The sequence below is a fragment of the Engraulis encrasicolus genome, chromosome 13 (assembly GCF_034702125.1).
Source record: "Engraulis encrasicolus isolate BLACKSEA-1 chromosome 13, IST_EnEncr_1.0, whole genome shotgun sequence".
Classification (NCBI taxonomy): Eukaryota; Metazoa; Chordata; class Actinopteri; order Clupeiformes; family Engraulidae; genus Engraulis; species Engraulis encrasicolus.
Genome location: NC_085869.1, coordinates 46,741,065 through 46,762,141, shown reverse-complemented (window position 1 = coordinate 46,762,141; position 21,077 = coordinate 46,741,065). Strand labels below are relative to the sequence as shown.

General features: G+C 40.7%; 1 protein-coding gene across 1 annotated transcript in view; it reads right to left on the bottom strand.

Annotated features, from left to right (window-relative positions):
- Window positions 1–664: 664 nt before the first annotated feature.
- scn1laa (sodium channel, voltage-gated, type I-like, alpha) overlaps window positions 665–21,077 on the bottom strand; it is a 45,250-nt gene continuing 24,837 nt past the window's right edge. The window contains exons 18-27 of the mRNA XM_063214067.1: window positions 18,514–18,643; window positions 16,394–16,548; window positions 14,300–14,473; window positions 12,421–12,540; window positions 9,951–10,220; window positions 8,883–8,936; window positions 8,353–8,490; window positions 5,870–5,974; window positions 4,557–4,827; window positions 665–3,957 (exon numbers count right to left, since the gene is read on the bottom strand). Of these exons, the coding sequence (XP_063070137.1) occupies window positions 2,696–3,957; window positions 4,557–4,827; window positions 5,870–5,974; window positions 8,353–8,490; window positions 8,883–8,936; window positions 9,951–10,220; window positions 12,421–12,540; window positions 14,300–14,473; window positions 16,394–16,548; window positions 18,514–18,643 (2,679 nt within the window). The 3' untranslated portion in view covers window positions 665–2,695. The remainder of the gene's footprint in view (window positions 3,958–4,556; window positions 4,828–5,869; window positions 5,975–8,352; window positions 8,491–8,882; window positions 8,937–9,950; window positions 10,221–12,420; window positions 12,541–14,299; window positions 14,474–16,393; window positions 16,549–18,513; window positions 18,644–21,077) is intronic.

Here is a 21,077-nt window from a genome sequence, read left to right as displayed (position 1 = left end):
GCTTGCTGAGCCTATAACACGGGTGGGTCGCTCATGGCACCGAGAGATCATGTTCCATTTGCACGCTCATCTGCCAAACCATTTCCTGTTGTGCCGTGTACCAGTTTGGCCCGACACGCGACCACATGACCCCAGCTGGCGAATGACAAGCCACTGTTAACAGTTCCACAGAGAGTAAACATTGGTCCAGTGCCCCCAACCCTCAACCCCTCCCTCGCTCCTTCCCACTCTGATAGGTGCCCGTCCTGTCATATGGTCTTAGACACAGCTGAAATATTATTATTGAGGGTGACCTTGCGCTACTTTTAATGTTCATAGCATTAATCAGTACATTTTAGTATTTCAAAAGCATAGCAGATGTCACAATGACTTTAAACAACCATTATAAAGTTAAATAAATACACTATATACAGTATATATATATATTATCATTGTAAAGGCTGCAGCCTGATTATTCTCTTCTGACAGACTAGGTCATAGCCTGCCTTCAGTTACAAGGTTATTACCGGTAATGAAAATATACATAGATGTTTTGCAATCTTTACTTTAGGCCCTTGACAAAATTACGTTGTGTTGTAACTTTGTACGACATTTGAAATAAGGTCTAAACTGTGATAAAATCAACTCTGCCTGAAGGAATAAACAGTAATTGCAAGGCCATACCTGAGGTACATGGCATCTTTATTCTTTTGGCTTTTAAAAAACACAGTATCTGGTGCATGCAGTCCCTTTATATGCTACAGCAATGCGTACATTATATAAAAGATGGGAGTGTGTCTGTGCAACCCGAACATTCATAACTTGTAAATATATCACATGCACATACATGTCATGTACTGCAGGCTTGAAATTATATACATACTGTATAAATGCTTTGTTTTGTTACATGCATAATGACTCAGTGTGACCTTTGGTATATATCTGTTGTGTGGTCTCGGCAGAAGGATCACAGAAAAGAGGAAAAGGACAAGATGAAAAAAAAACCTACACGTATAAAAATGTAAACAAACGTGCCCGTGAAAGATGTGTTCAATTCTATGCATTCCATGCACTGCCCCGCTCACTGCCAAAGTCACGCTAAATCTGATCTGTAATTCAGAAATTTTGCAGTATTCCGAATAATAATAATAATAATAATAATAATAATAATAATAATAATAATAATAGCATTTAATTTATACATATCTTATCTGGATCACTTGAGGAAGTAGCTTGATGAAATGGCAGTTTAGGTTGTGATGCTGACTGTGCAAATATACTTTTAAATATAAATATTTAAAAGTCAATAATAAAAAAGACAAAAATGGGAATATTACAATGTTATAGTAGAGACAAAATCATCAAAACCAGTTCCAACAAATTCAAACGTGCACATAAGACAATATCATACATTATGAACATTAAAGGAATAAAATTACATTATTAACACAATACATCTTACAAGTTGTACAGTATGACAAGAAAGTTAATTGAAATAGTGTACCCTAATTCATACGTGACAGCAATTCACCGATAAAGCTACATATTTTGTTGCCTTTCCATGAAACCAAAAGCCCACCACCACATTGTTACATTTCAGCTATGTGTTTGTGCAATAAGTGCTTTTCTGAGACAGAGACCTTGAAGTAAACACAGTTGTCCAGGTCTCCTGTGTATGTGGTAAAATTATAAATCCTATTTGTCTAGTCTTCTGGTACAAATTGTAAACTGCCCAACACTTAGTAACTATGACTGGTTTTGCACTTGAAAACAATTTTTGGGGGTTAAAAGACCATACAAGGAAGAGCCTCAAACCTCAGACACACATTTTGAATGTGAGAAAGCAGAAATGCCCACTATGTGCTCTCAAAATGGTAGCAGTGATTGTGGAAAGACCAAAACTGCCTCAGAATCAGACTGCATAGACAGGGTGCATACAGTAGATAATCACTCTTCCTATGAGTTGACTATGGATTAGCATCAAGTGGGCCATTGTTCAGAACATGTTCTTGTAGGGTTTACCTAAATTTAGGGCAATTTTCAACTGCAGTGCACACAGAAGGCCTGAAATCCTTTGCCATTGCTTATAGCAGTGCCTCAAGCCGTTCAACTCTCCCTCACATGGCGTACCGTTGATCATCTGCAATGTTTTAAGTTTTTCCCCTTGCACGTCTTCTGTTTGATTTGCTTTGGGCATTCATGATGAACCCACAAATTCCAAGATGTTTCATCCCTCACATTTTCAAAACCGGTGCACAGGTTGTGCTTTCAGGAGTTGAATTCATTTTTAACTTAAAATAAAACACATTTCCTCTATTAAAGAACAGTTGTGTTGGTGTCCACATAATGGATACTTGATTGAAACACTGTCAAAACAGATAGAAAACGTTCATGACATATTCTTTTTTTTGCTACAGCATTTCCAAAGGTACACACCAGTTGCAGCATAGATGTCTGAGAGCGGCTGCACTTGACAGTTTGCTGACGTCACGTGCACTTTGGGCACCTCATTATGTCCCACGGTTACATCGTCTGGCCAGGCAATTGATCATCCGCCAGAAATGTGTAGGAATACCAATAGCGGTCAGCCTAAACTGTGGTACTCCACAGGTGCTGTTGGTAAGACACAGACATCCAAGAGCTGGAAGGGAGCTTAGACAATGGGCTACATTCAAGGGCAGTGAACTATTATCCACTAAATCAAAGGCATGTGGTGTCACTTCTTCTCCTCACTCTTCTGATTATTGTCCTTGGATTTAATGTCCCTCTCTTCATCCTTCTGATTATTGTCTTTACATTTGACTTCCTTCTCCCTCTTGTCTTTCTGGTACTTGTGTTTTTCCGTTCCCGTTCCCGAGCTGTTGCAGGACTCTGGAGACACAGTGGAAGAATCTCTCCTGCCCGAGCCCTTGTCTACCGGCTTGAGCTCATTCGCCAGTTTCTCCTCGGAGCCTTTCTCCTCAGGTGGAGCCTTCTCCTCCGCCTCTTCGTCGCTGTCACGGAAATTAAAAATGCTGGAGCCCTTCTTGACAGTCCGGCGGATCAGGTAGCGCCTGAAGGTCCTCTGGATGAGCACGACCGCCACAAACTCCTGCTTGCGTCGCAGCGTGGTGGTGATGGGCTCGTAGGACACCTTGGACGGGTTGGAGGCCATGAAGCGCTCTTCCATCTGGCCCCGCAGCATGTCCAGCTCCCCGCCCTCGCCCAGCACGCGCTTGGTGAAGGCAAACAGAATATCCAGGCAGTGGATGCGCTCTCCGCTCACCATGGGCAGGTCCATGCTGATCAGCGCCACCATGTTGGGCTTGGCTATGCGCAAGGGCGGGTCCAGCGTGTCGGCAAAGTCCGACAGCCTCTCGTAGGTGATGAACTGCGAGGCCTTGGGGTCGAACTTCTCCCACACCTCGTAGAACATCTCAAAGTCGTCCTCGCCCAGCGGCTCGGCGCTCTCCTCCGTGGCCACGCTGAAGTTCTCCAGGATGACGGCGATGTACATGTTGATCACGATCAGGAAGCAGATGATGACGTAGCTGACGAAGTAGGCGATGCCCAGCGGCGGGTTGCCACAGTCGCCCTTGTGCTGGCTGCCGGGGTACTCGATGGTTTCATTGCAGTCGGGCGGCCTGTTGAGCATGGGCGACAGCAGGCCGTCCCAGCCGGCCGACGTGGTGATCTGGAAGAGGCAGATCATGCTGTTGCCAAAGGTCTCGAAGTTGAACATGTCGTCGATGCCGTCCTCCTTCTTGACGTAGGCGAAGAAGGACATGCCCAGGATGGCGTAGATGAACATCACAAGGAAGAGCAGCAGGCCGATGTTGAAGAGGGCAGGGAGTGACATCATCAGGGCGAACAGGAGCGTGCGGATGCCCTTGGCACTCTTGATGAGCCGGAGGATGCGGCCGATCCTGGCAAGACGGATGACTCTGAACAAGGTCGGTGAGAAGAAGTACTGTTCGATGACCTCTGCGAGAAACATACCTAGAAATCAAGAAATAAAGCAATTAGATGAACAGTTTCCTGCATTGTTGGTGATCACAGAGCAGCCTCTAGACATATAGGGTTTTCACACCTGGTCCCTTTCAGCCATTTAAGTGAACTCAGACCTGTGACTCAGCATTTTCTCTGCATATGTGAACGCTTCAAAGTGTACCCAGACCCCTTGGAAGTGAACCGTACTGAGACCTTCATTGACGTGGTCTCAGTACGGTTCGCTTATGAGCTCTGATAAGTTACACTCGTGACAAGGTGTAGTCACTTAAGGAAGGCTCTAGAAGACCGGGTGTGATCGAAAACAGGACTGACACACCATAAAAGCCAAACTGGACCAGAAAGATCTGTCAGTTCTTTTGGTAATACACTCACAATATGAACAAAAACAGAACTGAGTCCTTTTTCTGTTGGTCCACTTTTTGGTCCACTTAAAGAGGACTGAGTTTGGTTCACTTAAAGAGGACTAGGTGTGAAAATGCCCTAACAACCCTCTACTGGATATTTGGCAGTCAGCATTCAATCCACAAATTAAAAGCACCTCAAACCAAAAGTTGCATAGTGTCCCTTAAACAGTCCCTAGCACTTACCCACGATGGAGAGAATGACAACTATGAAGTCAAACACGTTCCAGCTGATGGTAAAAAAGTAATGTCGAAGGGCAAACATCTTCAACACACATTCGGAGGTGAAGAGTACGATGAACACCAAGTTAATCCAGTAAAGGATATTCTCCTTGCTTTTTGGTTGGTCTGCAGTCTCCACCATCATTGTCACCATGTTAAGGCATATGAGAACCATGATCAAGATATCAAAGGCCTGCCTGGTGATAAGGTCAAAAACAAGTCCCTGTATCTTGTTCTAAGAAAGAAAAAATAGACACAGCTGATTTCAATGACAATTTTTCATGACAATGGGCCCGTTTACATGGCCACAATAGACTGTCAACTAGCAATAATCATATAACTGGAATAATGTGTTATAAGACAGCATATAAGTTAAATTTGGTTCAGTCAGTTACATGAGTGGCATTAGCCTTTAATTTTGTGATGACAGAAAACCTCAATGACAGAATAACTGAAAACCTTGATGAATGATGTGTAAACATGACTTGAAGAAATCCGATTATTGTAATAGCTTACATGTACGCCCATGGTACTGTATGTTGTGAGAAACATACCCTTGGTTGAACTCTGTGTATCACTCTTGACTTATCATGTATAGAAAGGACGAAATGTGATGGAGATGTGACAGACGAAGGTACTCCCTTATAGTGCTGAGTACATACATTCATCAAAACCAAGTGTGTAGATATCTCCGCTATAGACAGAACCTTTAACTAGTGTGTAGCTGACCCTGATACGCTTGTATGAGAGCAGGGGGCAGCACCTTTTTCAAAAATAATTTTCACTTTGAATGATGTAAAGTTTTGTCTCATCTTTGTTGTTTCCTTTTTCTGTTGTATGTATGATTATTTTGGTTTTGTGTCTGTGGATATTAGTATTTTTTTCTACTGTGTTTTGTTCACTATGTTGTGTTTTTGGAACCGTGTATGTCATGTGACCTTGAATTGAACTTATATGACCTGGAAGCATTAGGGTTAGGTAAAGGACTTCAGAAATGAGTTGATGTAACGTGCACTGCGTTTGCAACGCTCCAGAGAATTCTACCGCTTGTACAAGGCTTACATCGTAATTGATTTGAATTTATATTGTATTTTCTTCACGCATTGTTTTTGTATGTCTTTTGCTTAATATTAATGCATGGTATGTGTTTTGTTGTTGCTTGTCAGTTTTGACGGTGCTCATGACGAGCAAAGAAAATACAGGAAAACAGTCATAACATCAGTATGAAGCGTGGACCAAGTTTTATTCAGACCAGCAGTAGCTACATAGTAACTTACTGAAGGTCTGGGTATGGGCTTTTGGGGCTTCTTGGATCCAAGCTTCTTCATGGCGTTATAATACTTCTTCTGCTCCTCCGTCATGAAGATATCCTGACCTCCAAAGTAAAGCGATAAAAAACGACAACAGTTACATGATTGCCATGTTAAAAAATAAACCGAAAAGGACTGCAAGTCCACCACTATACAGTGGGTGGGTAGTTGACGTGACGTGTCATTTTGCTGTCACAGGTTCTTAAAATGAAGTTAAGTCATGCTTTCAAAATTGTTAATGTTGTTAATGACTGTCACAAGCCTGGCTCTCTATATTAAAACATTTATAAATAAATAATAAAAGCTTGGTCATTTGTCTACACAACCCTGGCATGTTTTTCAAGGTGTCTATTTTGGCAAGTGACAATGCTTTTTTCCCCCCTGTTTTCCTGAGAGTGTATGGAGACCCTTAAGAAGATAATGGCATGGGTAGATTTTAGATTTTTCTCTCAGAGTCCTTCAATTTCCTTTGCCACCACAAGATGCGTTAGTTTTGTAGTCCTTTGGTGTGACAGCCATAAAATACATTTTGACAATAGCGTATTTTTAATATTTTTTTCTTATGTATATATATGCAAATGCATCTTACTAAATGTGAAATTGCATTTCATTTGGCAACGACAGGGCTTTAAATTAACTCAAAAGCTCAAAAGTCCTATGGTGTGATGGTTAAAGTCCTATGGTGTGACACTTCGGAGTGTCACACCAAAGGATAAACAGGTCACACCAAAGGACTAGATATCTGAGAAATAGCTTTTAAAACAACTGGTTATACATTTTTTCTTGATAAGATAAATATTGTGCATTAAAATAACTTATTCCTTTACTGTCCATTTCAATTTATACTTTGATGCATTGTTGATGAATATTTGCTGCTGATTTTAGAGACTGTCAAAGGATATGAAATGTCATTAATGGTGCTTTGAAACCATAAAATAGAACGGTAACAGTGAAGGAAAGATAAGTGAGAGAGTATAGAGAAGTATAGAAGAATAAAGTATGCTGTGGAGAGCTCAAGATAGCATAATTGTGCTGTCCAGCTTGAGATACCAAACAGGCACTGGGCGCTACAGACTACAGGTTCAATGGTGCGACAGTCAGAGCATACCTACAGTACAAAGAGGGTGAGGTGTAATGGTCATGCCAAGGTTACACTTCAGTATGAGTCTTATGAGCTCTGCAGGTTAAATTTAATGACTACATGACTGTCGTTAAGTGTTAGGATAGGCTGATAATTTATGACTTAAAGACTTATAAGCGTAGAGTGTAGGTCCATATTGACTACAACATTATATTCAACATTATGATCAAAAGACAAAATAATCATGTTAATACATTTGTTTCTGGGTCAGTTTTGCATTTTTGTCCTTTAGCTTGACATGAATGTCCTACGGTGTGACATTTTTTAAACGCACAAATATTTGTTTGAGCTTAACAATATGTTTGATTAACACTGAATATTGCATTAGGGAACAGCAAATTATACTTCCTGAAATGTTAGTATAAATTCGGACAATTTTGAGTATTTAAAAAGAAAGATATCCCTATATTTCCTTGAAGGTTTCCAATAAGCTCGCCTCTCATCGGGCAAAAAATCCTTAAATGGTTATTTCTCATGAAATTAATAGTTTAAAATATTGCACTAAATAGTGTAATAATGTATATAAAACTCCCTCAAGCCATTTCAACATTATTTAATATATATATATTTCTAAATGTCACACCAAAGGTCATATTTACGGCAAATTGCTTTATCAACGTAAAAAAATAATCAATTAATACACCAACATTGTGACCACTTAGATTTTTTGAAAGATGAATTGCTGTACTACGTAGACATACACTTTTTGCCTCATAAAAAATGTTTAGTTTCTTTGCTGCTTATCTGTCAACTACCCACATATATTGTTGCAAACATTGCCTAGGAAGACCTCATACATTTCTCTGGTTCTTTGGTAGCACACTTACCATTGAATTGTTTCCTATTTCATTACACAGAACTGCCAAGGCTGAATGAAGCAAAAACCATGACTCTTAGGGTGTTTTCACACCTGGTACCTTTCAGCCATTTAAGTGAACTCAGACCTGTGACTCAGCAATTTCTGCTCATATTTGCTCCAAAGTATACCCATACCTCGGAAGTGAACTGTGCAGTTCGCTTATGAGTCCTGACAAGTTACGCTTGTGATTAGGTGTAATCACTTGGGCATACCTCTATAGGATCGGGTGTGATCAAAAAGAGGACTGACACACCATGAATGTCTAGCACTAGAAAGAGCAGTTGCTTCTTTTCGTAGTACATTTACAATATGAACAAAATCAGAACTGAGTCCTTTTGCTGTCGGTTCACTCTCTGGTCCACTTCAAGAGGACTGAGTTTGGCTCACTTAAAAGGGGACTGAAAATACCCTTGGAGACTTAATGTGAAGCATGCTCCTCTAAATACTTATCTTTTTCTTCTGCTGGTTGAAGTTGTCTATAATGACACCGATGAAGAGATTGAGGGTGAAGAACGATCCGAATATGATGAACACCACGAAGTAGACGTAAGCCATCATGTTTCTTTCATATACAGGCTGGTCGCCCACCTGCAGACAAACAAGGACCAAGTACAAAAAAACTGCAGTAGTAATAAATGCATTAACAGCAACAACCAATCTCATTGGCAACAGACAACATAACAGAATACAGAGAGAGAGAGAGAGAGAGAGAGAGAGAGAGAGAGAGAGAGAGAGAGAGAGAGAGAGAGAGAGAGAGAGAGCGAGAGAGAGAGCGAGAGAGAGTGAGTGTGTGTGTGTGGGGGGGGGGTTTGGAGTTTGTGCATGTGAGTTATTGAATGAATACAATACAAATTGGTAATCACATTTATTAAAACAAATTGATTAAAAAGTTTGATTAAATTGTCCAATTATTAGTGACAAAGCGCAATCTGTATGTTTCATAATGTTCAATTCTCTATTGTAAAACGATCTGCACTTACGTTACGTGAGTCTACTGCAGAATACATTATCGTCATCCACCCTTTATATGTTGCCTTAGGGGAGAGAAAGAGAAACAAACAGTAGTACAGTAGTGAGTGTGTTGAATAATACAGGATGCCTTAAGGGCCATACACACACGTCGATGCTAGTTACTCGCTCAGCGAATTAACTCAAAAGAATGTCAATGTGTTCCAGCGAGACGAGCAGGTGAGTAGGCGAGTGCGAATACAAGCGATGCGATGTGGGTGGATCCCTAGTTGAAAATATTCTTAATCAAGCGAGGCGAGTAAGCGAGTAACCAATTGGAATGCAGAGCTTGGTACTTCTCGCCTGTTCATTGGCAGTTAAAGCCGCGGGAACTTTCAGCAAACGTTCCATGAAAGAGTGGCGAGTAGGCGAGCAAGCGAGAAGCTAGCAATGTGTGTGTACGCTGCTTAACAAAGGCAGAAGTTGAATTGGTGCTTCTGAATTTACACCCAATACGAGCACAATTATGAAGACCTGAAAACAGATCTATGTAAATCACTCAGTCATGAGAATACCACTACTACTGCTGGTCTGATCAGGGAGTATATGCTAGGCAGGGATATGATCCATTGACCTGAATGTCCTGGGTCCTTATGAACCTTTTTCCTGCTGTCTGGAGTGGGAATAGGGACTACATAATCTATTCACTTAACAATTAACATGTCATAAATTCCATCCAGTTGGAAATCTCAAACTCTGGCTTTTCAATGTTGAATGTACTGCAGGGATAAATGTTATGTGTGCCTGGTATGCCTCTGTCAACACAACACAATTTGTTGGAGATTTCTGGGCTAGCGTGGATGTGGATGGTGTGGTCTTTCCACAGCAATGGGATTTTTGATGGATGCATAGAGCATGGGTTCTGGGCCAGCTGTCTCCTCACAACAACGATAATTTAATTGATCAGAACATAAACAGAGGAAGCCGTGGCTGAAGGGCCCCATGCCTAATCATATTACAGCTTGGTGGTCTTGCTTGACCTTTTCAATGAGCACAGCAGCGTTTTCTAGTAAGTCACAGTCATAAAAAAGAAACCTTACCACTTGCAACAGGGCCAGGTATCCAGCCGCCACATTGTCAAAGTTAATTTTCTGGTTCTTCCAAATAGCACCTTCCGTTACATTGCAGATGGAGATGTTGGCGACTTCGTAACTTTTGAACTTATCTCCCGTGGTGAGGTTGGCACAAAAATGGTATTTTCCGGCAAAGAAATTGACTCCCATGATACTGAAAATGAGCCAGAATATAAGGCAGACCAGCAGGACATTGAAGATGGACGGAATGGCTCCGAGCAGAGCATTCACCACCACCTGCAGACAAAAAGGAATTGAAGCCCGTTTTGTCAAATTGACTGCCATGACAGTGATACATTTCTTCATTCACTTTAGACATCATTTAAAGCAACACTAAGCAGTTTTCCGTCCCCAGACTCTGGAATTGTCTGTCAAAGTTCAGAGATCGGGACCGCACCTGTGAACTTGGCTCAGCACTGTTACAGCCCCTAGGCTCACCTTGTTGTAAGCTGATAAACAAAGCAAAAACTAATTTGGACACATTATTTGAAGCTTGAAAATAACTGCTTATTGTTGCTTTAACTCAAAGACTCTGACTCGGTTGTGGTGAAAATAGGAAAAGACACGAGTGAAGTGATATAATTCCCATGTAGAGTGCATATTGATATCTGCACGAGACAAGATTGAAGTGCACACCCACCAACACACACCAGCAAACAACTGAATAAAAAAACAAAAACAAAACAAAAACAACAGAGGAAGGCGGTTGGGAAAAGATGTGGGAAAGATGAGGAACAGTTGTATGCCTATGTGACTACTTGTGTGTGTTTACTGTGTTTTCAGTTCAAGTGAGACAACAAATCAGAAATAAGGACCTTGTGGAAGTACGGTGAAGTCACAACATTTTGTGTACTGCAAATGGAGAAAATGACATGGAAAAAAATGATTTTGAATTCACCCCTTGTTAAGCAGAGCACAATACAGTTTCAGATAGGATAAAACGACAACATAGAGAGAGAGAGAGACTGAGAGAAACAGAGAGAGAGAGAGAGAGAGAGAGAGAGAGAGAGAGAGAGAGAGAGGTTATCGGCATAAGCACAGAAAGAATAAGAAAGAGAGGCAGATGCACATGCATGCAGACAGGAGAAGACAATGGTCTACCACATGAGGACAGGCTGGCTGCTGTCAGAACTGCAGCTCTGGAAACTCAGCCAACCAAACAAACATGCAAACATATCATTGATGGGAACCATATTGATCTCCTCCTGCCCTGCCTTGCCACCCCCCCCCTTCCCCTTTGCATTACATAAGTTGAAGCTTTTGCATGCTCACCAGAGCCACCGCTGATCTATTAGAGGCACCCAGTATAGCAAGACCAGTATCCACAACTAAATAAACTGAGTCAAGACTAACTGTACAGCGCTTCCTGCAATTGTGAAAAATACTAACTTGTGCATGTTGATGATTGAAAGGATTACACAGTACCATTCATAGAACATTCACCATCCCTTCAAAGGAACACCGCTGACTAAAACTAGCAGGACAAAAATGTTATTAATAGATTACAAAATGCCTGACCAATGCAACAAATGTACAATCAGTTAAGCCTCAGCATAACGGTATGGAGAAAACAAAACAAAAACTTAATTCAAGTGTTGTTCATGAAAGGGTACATGCTTATATCATAGATAGGGCAGACATGATAATCAAGGTCTTGCTTATTTCATGGACTGAGCAGTTCTGCCGACTTAACCCATTCAAGCCCAAGGCACCTGAAAAAAAAGAACAAAAAATGCTGGCTGAATGCCTAAGCCCTTGCTGGGAAAAAGGTGCCCTCAGCCTATGAGAAACACTAAATATCTCAGCCTCCGAAGCACATAAAACATGAAATAAGTTGCATTTAAAAGCTAGGACCCTCATCTTGCATTAGATTGTGTTCATTCAGGTCTAACAAACCCATGTTTTGTAATAAAGATCTCAAATCTCAAGAGCCTGAATGCAGCTTCTATGTTGCTCCAGGCATCTAGATCAATGCAGTGTATACGCAGTATTAGGTCAAAGCGAAAAACCATACACTTTACACCCCCTCCTTACACTCCACATTTCACCTCCTCTATTTTCCCACCCTTCCTACAACACACAGAAATTAGTATTCTCAACTATTTATGTGTCTTTACAACCTCTAAAATTCTACAGAAGGAAGACGTTTGGCCAGAGAAGGATGGCAAGGTGAGGAAAAGTGTTCATTATTCCTTCATGCACACATGCAAAAACTGCCTGAAGTTCTGAATTGGCATGAATTGGTGTGTGTGTGTGTGTGTGTGTGTGTGTGTGTGTGTGTGTGTGTGTGTGTGTGTGTGTGTGTGTGTGTGTGTGTGTGTGTGTGTGTGTGTGTGTGTGTGTGTGTGTGTGTGTGTGTGTGTGTGTGTGTGTGTGTGTGTGTGTGTGTGTGTGTGTGTGTGTGGCAATGCAGTAGTTACATGTGAAGGTGTCTTACCCGCATGCCTTCGAAGCGTGACATGGCCCTGAGGGGTCGCAGGCACCTGAGTGTCCTGAGGGACTTGATGGCCCCTTGGTTATACTTCAGGGCTTTGGCCACCATGCTGATTATGGAGATCTGAAAACAACAACAAAAAAACACAAAAACACAAAAAGCCTCAAAAAGTTCAGAGGATGCTACATGAATTAGATCTTACCTTCTTTGATCATCTAGATTTGATCAAACAGTAATACAACATCACAAAGTCGCCTGATATGCATGAGTTTTGTGAGCCAGGATTAGTTTTAGTGAGCACAGTTCGGCAAAGTTGTCCTGCAAATTGAGTTCTCAGAAGGTGGCCTGAAGAAATGTGTATAAGACGTGTGTGTACAGTATGTGACTAGTTGAAGTTAAGATTAGACCACTGTTTCCTCTGGCTTGGCTACCAGCAGCACCAATGACAGCACCAATGGCAGACCTTATCTGCCCTACAAAGGTTAAGTGCAGTAACTACGCCAAGTAGCCAATGAAACTGAGAAAAATGCTTTCAACTTCTTCGTATTAGGTTGGATATTGTAGTTACTGTAATTTTGACACAGCAATATCTCCAAAACGTGACAAGTATGGACTACAAGGCTCTGTCACAAGATAAAGGTGTAATGAGGACCACTTTCAGTCTAAACTCAATTGAGCCATTTCAAATACTCTGGCCAGGCTGAAATGGCCTGGTAAATATGTGTAGCATCACAATAGAGTAGAGTAGAGTAGAGTAGAGTAGAGTAGAGTAGAGTAGAGTAGAGTAGAGTAGAGTAGAGTAGAGCACAGTAGAGTAGAGTAGAGTAGAGTAGAGTAGAGTAGAGTAGAGTAGAGTAGAGTAGAGTATTGTAGAGTAGAGTAACCCTGAAGAAAATGAAGGTGTCTGTCATCTTCCATAAATGGAGCTGTACAGACTTGCGGCAGCACTCAACGGCGCACTATAACTAAGAGCCAAAGACTTGAGAAGTAAGTAAGTATGGGCAGGCCCAAGTTACTATCTGAGAGAATACACAAAGGGGAAATGCACTATCTTTGCTACTATCTATCGTGACCAAGCACCTTCTGACCTCTTCAAGACAAATGTATAAGACAGTTGGTCTGTGCTTCATTGTGGCTGGGTTGTCTGAGTCTGACACAGATGAAGTGTCAGTTTTGGAGAGCATTCCACAGAAATACAGGGTGGGTCATAAATAGAAGGAAACTTTTTTAAATACTTTGTGGCTTGGATGAGAAACATGACCTATAATAACACTATGCACGCATTACATAACACATTATTATTATTATTATTATTATTATTATGCCACATTATCTCTGATGTTACTATTTTGCGGTGGTAATTACAACTAGCGCTAGCAGAGATCGCAACATTGCTCCAATACTGCTAACTGTGAGGGTTTATTTGTTTACGTCACATGATGCTAGGTCGGATTCCAATTGAATGTGTTTATTTGACAGTCTACAGACTAAATTTAGTTTTAATAAAAAATCGAGCCATTAATGATGGAGTTATTGACAAATCAATTGATCGGACAAACACACAACCAGACAGACATTCCAATACGTTGGGCAAATCCCCTTCAACGTCACAGATAATATCCTGAATTTCAATAGTTGTACATGTACATAGGTGTTTGTTAAAAAATGGTTATATCCCAATTATATCCCCTCACTACCCGAGGAAAATATCACTTGTGATACCACTTCCAAACCATGCAAGCCATGGTACTACTGTATGACCAACATGGATACGGCTACGTAGTGCGATTATACTGTACACGTTTACACTGGCGTGATAGTCAGATCATTTGGATGGGTGGGAACAGTATTTGTGGCCCACTCTGTATCGCAAGAAACTTACATCAACAATAATGAAGTCCAGCCAGCACCAGTAGTTGGTAAAGTATTTGGCAAATCCATAGGCCACCCACTTTAGCAACATCTCTAAGATGAACACATAAGTGAATACTATGTCCGCGTATTCCAGGATCTCCTTGATTGTCTTTCTTTGGACCATATGGATGTCTTCAAATGCCTAAAGGGAGAGTTCAGATTGATTAGAAAGCATATTTATGGGTGGGTAAAGGGAAATGAATGCAATTATGACAGGAAAACATCTTTTCAGTAGAGAATGCAGACATATCAGTAATAGAGGTGCTGGACCAATCAGAACTTTTTGGAGCATTTGGTCAGTGTTGTAGACCTTTAGTACTTCTTGTTAGGGTTAGGGTTAGGGTAACTTTTAAAAATTAATCTGCCATCTGCTCTCACTATACATGTTTACAAAAGCGGGAAAAGCGCTTCTTCAAAACAAGTCTCCTTCTGCAGACAAGATGTAGAAAACTGTAACCACAAATTAACATGACACTAGGGTGGCAACCATTGTATAAGCAGGATAATGGACTTAATGGACATGGCATTCTGTGTTGTTGTGGTTGCATTACCACCTTGTGGTAACATACATCAAGTTCTCCAACCCCAACATTGTGTTGCCATTATGTTTTTATGACCAATACACAATTTAACCCATAACCGGGCGAATACACCGTCCGTGACGAGATTCAAGTGACAGGGAATCGCTTCTGTGCAGGAAGAGTGATACGAGCGATTGAAGCGACTAGAGTATGTCCGTTAAGAGCAGAACGCCAGCATTTCATTATTCCCATTGGTTGTGGTTACTGACCTCTATAGAGTTATTGGCTGTGGCAGCTTGTCGCCGAACCGCGTCATAGCTCATTTGCATAACATTCCAAGCAGTTCAACTACAAACTGTTGCTCTCGTCTCGCGAATAGCCTCTAGTCTCCAGAAACGCTTTTGTCTCAATACAATACTCAATAAGTCAATTATTTCCGTTGCTCGCCTCGCTCATGTCGCGGCTGGTGTATTCGCCCTGTGAGGCGTATTCAACTGAGATTAAGCCGCCAAGTAGCCACAAATGCCTGGCAAGTTGGTCTAGTTCTGCTCCATGTAAAATCACAACAGGCTGCAATCAAGGCCCATCAATCACAATGTGAGGTTTATTTCTTTCCCCTGTTAGAATCTTTGATTCAAGACTCAAGATTCAATTGTCATTGTCTTTGAAGGCAAAGTTTGTGTGGAGAAACAACACTGCATAGTTTCAAATAGTTTTGAAGCTCATTGCTTGTAGCTTGAGCCTGTAATAACGGTTATACGAAGAGCTTAGTTGCAAAATGACTTCAGCGTCATTTTTTTACTTTTGCATTTTCTTATTTGGAAATAGCTGTTCAGGCGTCCTTAATTCTTTGCATTAAAATATTTTGAGAACATACATTTTAAACGTGTATCAAATACCTTTTGCGAGGCAATACCCGGTACAAAAATTAAGCAATAAGCCACGAGAGGCCGTGGGTTGTGCTCGATTTACAACAGGTAAGGGGAGTGGGGCACGACACGAAGCGGAGTGCCGTAAACGTCCCCTTACCCGTTGTATATTGAGCACAACCCAAGACCTCAAGTGGCTTATTGGTCATCTAACACTGCTACACTTAATCACTGAACAAATTTCTTCAAAAACGCTTTAATAAAAATGAATTTGCCCTGTGTCGTTCAGTTGACAAGTTGATGAAGTGATTGGTAACCCCGGCAACCACTAATGGGCATATGTGCATTCGTCGCACTGCCAGACTCAGCGAGGGGCGATAAACACGACAGGAATTAAACGTCTTTGCAATCACACTGATACCCCAACCACAGATGGTGCAAAGATGTGCACTTCTTGCAGACTCCCTACGCCAACTGCAACATATTTTCATTACGCACTGTCTCTAACTGAATCTTCAGTTGGAAGGTGTGTGTTAACGCACGATTTACGACGGCTATCAGTCAATCAGAATCAACGAGACCGCACAGTGTTAGATTGTCAATTTTCCCAAAATGTTCCAAAATGTATATAAGTAATTTTGCAACAAAGCTCTTCACACCGTATATACTTACAAGAGCCCCGCTGCTTAGCATTATCATGAAGATGATGAAGCTTTCAAACCAGTTGTGTTCCACAATTCTATAGCAGGTCTTTCTCAAGATCCACCACGACTTCCAGAACCCTTTCTCGATGTCCACACGACAGCATCGAAACCTCTGGACACAACCTGATCCACACAAGCAAATCAACATTATACCAGAGGTGTCAACATAAACATACAAGTAAAAAAGAAACACCTTTTCTTTCCAAGACAGGTGACTTATCTGAGTAACCAGTAGACCAGTGTACTTGTCTCACGATCAGCTGACTTTGCACTGGTTGGATCAAGTTTGTGGTGGGTCCTTGTTAGGTTTAGGAGCTTCTCAATAACAACACAGTCTATCTATCTCAATAGGTACAATGGAGTAAAGGGTGTAACAGATATGTAACATCATGTGCGAGAGTGGTACTTAACACCATTAATGAATTTTTACTTTTACTTTTGACACGATTTACAGTTATTTGAGGTATGCCGGGCCGAATTACAGTTGTTCTCGATTGGTTTGGCTAATTTCTTGAAACCCAGATAACATTTCTATAAATTGTGGGTCATTTGGCTAAACATTCTTACACTTCTGCACAACAGTTCAGATAACTAGAAATATGTCATATTCCTCCCAAAACAGCTCATTCTTGCATCAGCACTAAACCTTCTCCCACATAAATAGTCAGTACCATAAAAATGGCATATATCCCTCTCAATTGGTTTGGCTCATTTACATTCATTTAGTCCTTCTGTCAAAATAAACTGGATGGTTCAGCATAACGCCATGGATCCTCATCACTTGCTCATATCACTCCAAAAACAGTTTACCCGTGTGTCGAAACTAAATTCCTTCCACAGAATGCCGTTTGAAAAAAATGTCAAGAAATTAGCCAAATAACAGAGGAAACTGTAGTATACACGGTTGTAAAATTATTTTCTACAAACTAGTAAAGTTACAATACCATCTGGCCTGTTGAACACTGTCATGAATTTACTGTTTACAGTAAAGAAATTCTTAAAATATTATGTCTGTCTTGACTGTTTTGACAATTGTGTAGACTACTTTGCATAGGATGACTCACACAATGAGATCATGCTGTCTTGTTTTCGAGAGGGCAACCATTAGACTGAGAATTGTCTAATTCGTTTAGATCAGACAGGTCATTTTCTTTGGAAAATGTGCTAAATGTATGCTCAATGTGTCAACTGTAGTGTACTTGTATATAGCCATCTGCCGAGATGTACTAAACATTTTAGTCATGTACAAAGCATTTGAAATTTGATGAAAGCAATGAAAAATGCCATTCTGTTGTGGGAAATTGTAAGTTGGTTTGGAGATTTGTCCGTGTTGTTTTGAGAATGTCATCTCAGTTTTGAGAAATTAGCCAAACCAATCGAGAAAAACTGTAAGATGGCCAGGGGCCCCTAGCCTACAGGTTGCTGTGGGGCCCATTCAAGGCAAATTTTGCGAAAAATGTACATAGACAGTGTCAGAATTAAGAGTAAGAAATTCAGGACAAGATGTCTACCAACTGTACTCAACACAATGGATAAGTTTTCAATATTGCATCTTGTCACAATTCTGCAGTTTAACACTTTTGGGCAATCGGGGGCCCCCTGGCAGGTGGGGGCCCCTAGGCTACACCCATGTATAGCCTGTGCGTTAATTTGGCCCTGGGTAAATGGTACTGTTTACAGTCCCTGGAGCAATGTGTTGGTTTTGGCATCAAAAGGTTGCAGGAAGAATGTGGATGGTGTCTTACACCATGTGTAGCGGTAAAGTATTTAACGTAAAATCACGTCCTAACAGATTTTCTGGTTTCTGTAATGAAGGGAGATTATCCTCCTCATTCACGTGTAGTCAAGTAGCTTTATTTGACACAGCTTGGGCAGTTGTTTTGCAGCAGTAGTATACACTTCAGTAGTGTGCAGCTGTAGTACACACTTCCACACTTCCACAAAACATTATAGAAACACATAAGAGATAAAAAAAAATAATTTAAAAAAATGCATGGAGATGCACAGTGTAAAGACTTGAAAAATAACAAAAAAAGCAATGGAAAAGTGAATGGAGAAAGGTAATGAAGGGAGACCATCCACATTCACCTGCTGTGAAACAAGCTTCAGGGTCCATTGATTCATCCATCTCAAAGTCCATTGAGTCTCCGTTATTAATTCTGATGTCCACCGTGCTACCCTCCGAAGAACTGATCTGATCATCATCATCCTCTATTTTCTACAGGGACAGACATCAGGAGCAAAGCAAAGAAACATTGCAAAGACGCAGGTTTAGTCTCACGATACTCAACTCATGATTAATATTTTAATGTGAAATGAATTACGGTAAGTAATAATAACAATAAGTCATTTTCATGACTAGGTTTCAAATGTTAGGCCAATGGTGATTGATGTGTGAATTTCTTGGGAGAGTTCGGGGGCGATAGTCGGTTATCCAGCAAAGCTCATCAGCCAAGGACTTGCATTATATGTTACATGCATATTAGTGGTGTCAACAATGATCGATTCGGCGATGCAATCCAATGCGGGGCATGGACGATCCAGAATCGATCCGGCAAGTTCCAGAATCGATCCGGCATTTTTTTTAAGTTTCAATTACTTCCATGGATATTTCCCAAGCAAATGAATGTTAAATTAATTAAAAGCACTTCAAAACATTGCAAGACTGATACAGACTGATACAGAAAAATTGTTGCTCAGTGTCTGACTACTTGTATTGCCTCATCATGACTGATTAAACATTTGCTTTGCTTTCAGTAGAAATGTAATGCATTGCAATGCATTGTAGAATTGAATCGGATCGGATCGGATTGCATAGAATCGAATCGCTACCTCCTGAATTGTGATCGAATCGGATTGTGAGGGCAGTGCCGATCCACACCACTAATGCATATACAATTTTGCATTCAATGCATTGCTGAGTAAGACATGGTGTTATTGAATGTGCCATCACGTTTTCATAACAGAGAGGAGTTGCTCAAGATATGTTCACAGATCTCAAAATGGCTGACATGAAAAGACAAATGTAATGGCCACCAGCCATGACTGTGGTTGAGGTGCTCTTATTGCCATTCCAACAATTTTGGCTGTTTTGCCTTTGGATCATAGGGGACGTGCGTTGACATAGGTCCAGGGATATCAAGGAGTTTGGGGAGTGAAGACAAGTGGGTTGGCTACTTTTACGCTTCATTACAATTGATGTCAGGAAAAGGAAGACCTGCCATGAGATTATCAGAGTTGCATCCACTGTGCTACATAAGAATATGGATTCTCATTCGTCTTCTGTAGGTTGTGCCAGTCAAAAGAGTTGTGTACTTCTTTTTGTAGACTGAAGAGAATTCGGTTTACATCCAAAAGGCTTCTTCATATGGGAACTATTGCATGGCAGAGGTATGGTGTGGTGTCTGTGAGAGACAGCTACTATGGAACATGATGATGTGATGTAGTAGTACATATGTTACGCTCTGACTGGTATTCCATCTAGGTCAGAGTAGAAGTATGGCACCCCAGAGAGCTGGCTTCAAGGCTTGTTTGTGGTAATTGTTCTTGCTCTTTGCTACAACACACATCTATTCCAGAAAGGCATAGAAAAAGCCATGGATTTTACAATCCTACTCGTCAGCAATTACAGTAATAAATAGAAGGTAGTGTGCTAGACCAGATATTTGTAGTATTCACGTGACCATACTGCAGAATGAAATGGCAGACACCGCCTTCATCTGTGGACCATGTCATTGAGATGATCTCAAGATCATCATATATCCATCAACACTTAAACATGCATTAAGATGATCATGGTTTGTGAGAATGAAAAGAATCATGCGCAACTCAGACCTCCACTCAGCAGAAAAACTTTCCAAAAAAACCTTAAAGGGCAAATTTGCTTTTCTGATCATTTCTTAATTCTGGTATCAAACACCATCATCGACTCACCCATTTTACTTTGGTATAATTTGCAGTGCTTAGATTTGGCAACTTCAACAGGGAAAGAAAATTCAAGGAATAATATATTTGTTTCTAATATTTCTGTTATGATCTGGTACTACATTTTATGGATACAGATGACAGGGCTTTATACTAGAATTAAGATCTAAATAGTAAAAAAGTGGTTCTGCCCTTGGCCATAGAGTGGGTATAAAAAGCTGAGTGACACACTTGATGTCATTTAAAGGGATACTGTGCTACAAAAACATTAAAGGGGCATGGCAGGTCAGTAGTGAGGAGCAGCCATGGTCTCGCCTGCAAAAATTTAAACTTTTGATGGAAAACCCTGAAAAAGGTAGTACAAGGGCATTCAAAAATACCAAAGCTATGATAAGTTTTGCAACCCGAAACAAACTCCACGCTTCTTCAGATATTAATCCGATATTTTCATAATATGTAACTAAATAGCTGTGCCTAATTTTACCCTGTTGTATCTACACAATGCACTCACACACAAATCACCTAAAACAATTGATAACATTTTACTAAAAAGTCACCAATTTTATCAAATTTTGAAATTTAAATGAATTTAAATTTAAAAGAATGTAAAATGTTGTTTGAAAATGAGATGGTCAAACAGGAAATATCCTGTCCTCTGTTGGGGGAGGGTATAAATAATTGTAGTGATGAAGAGGTGAAAAGACAGGTGGGCAAACAACATGCATTAC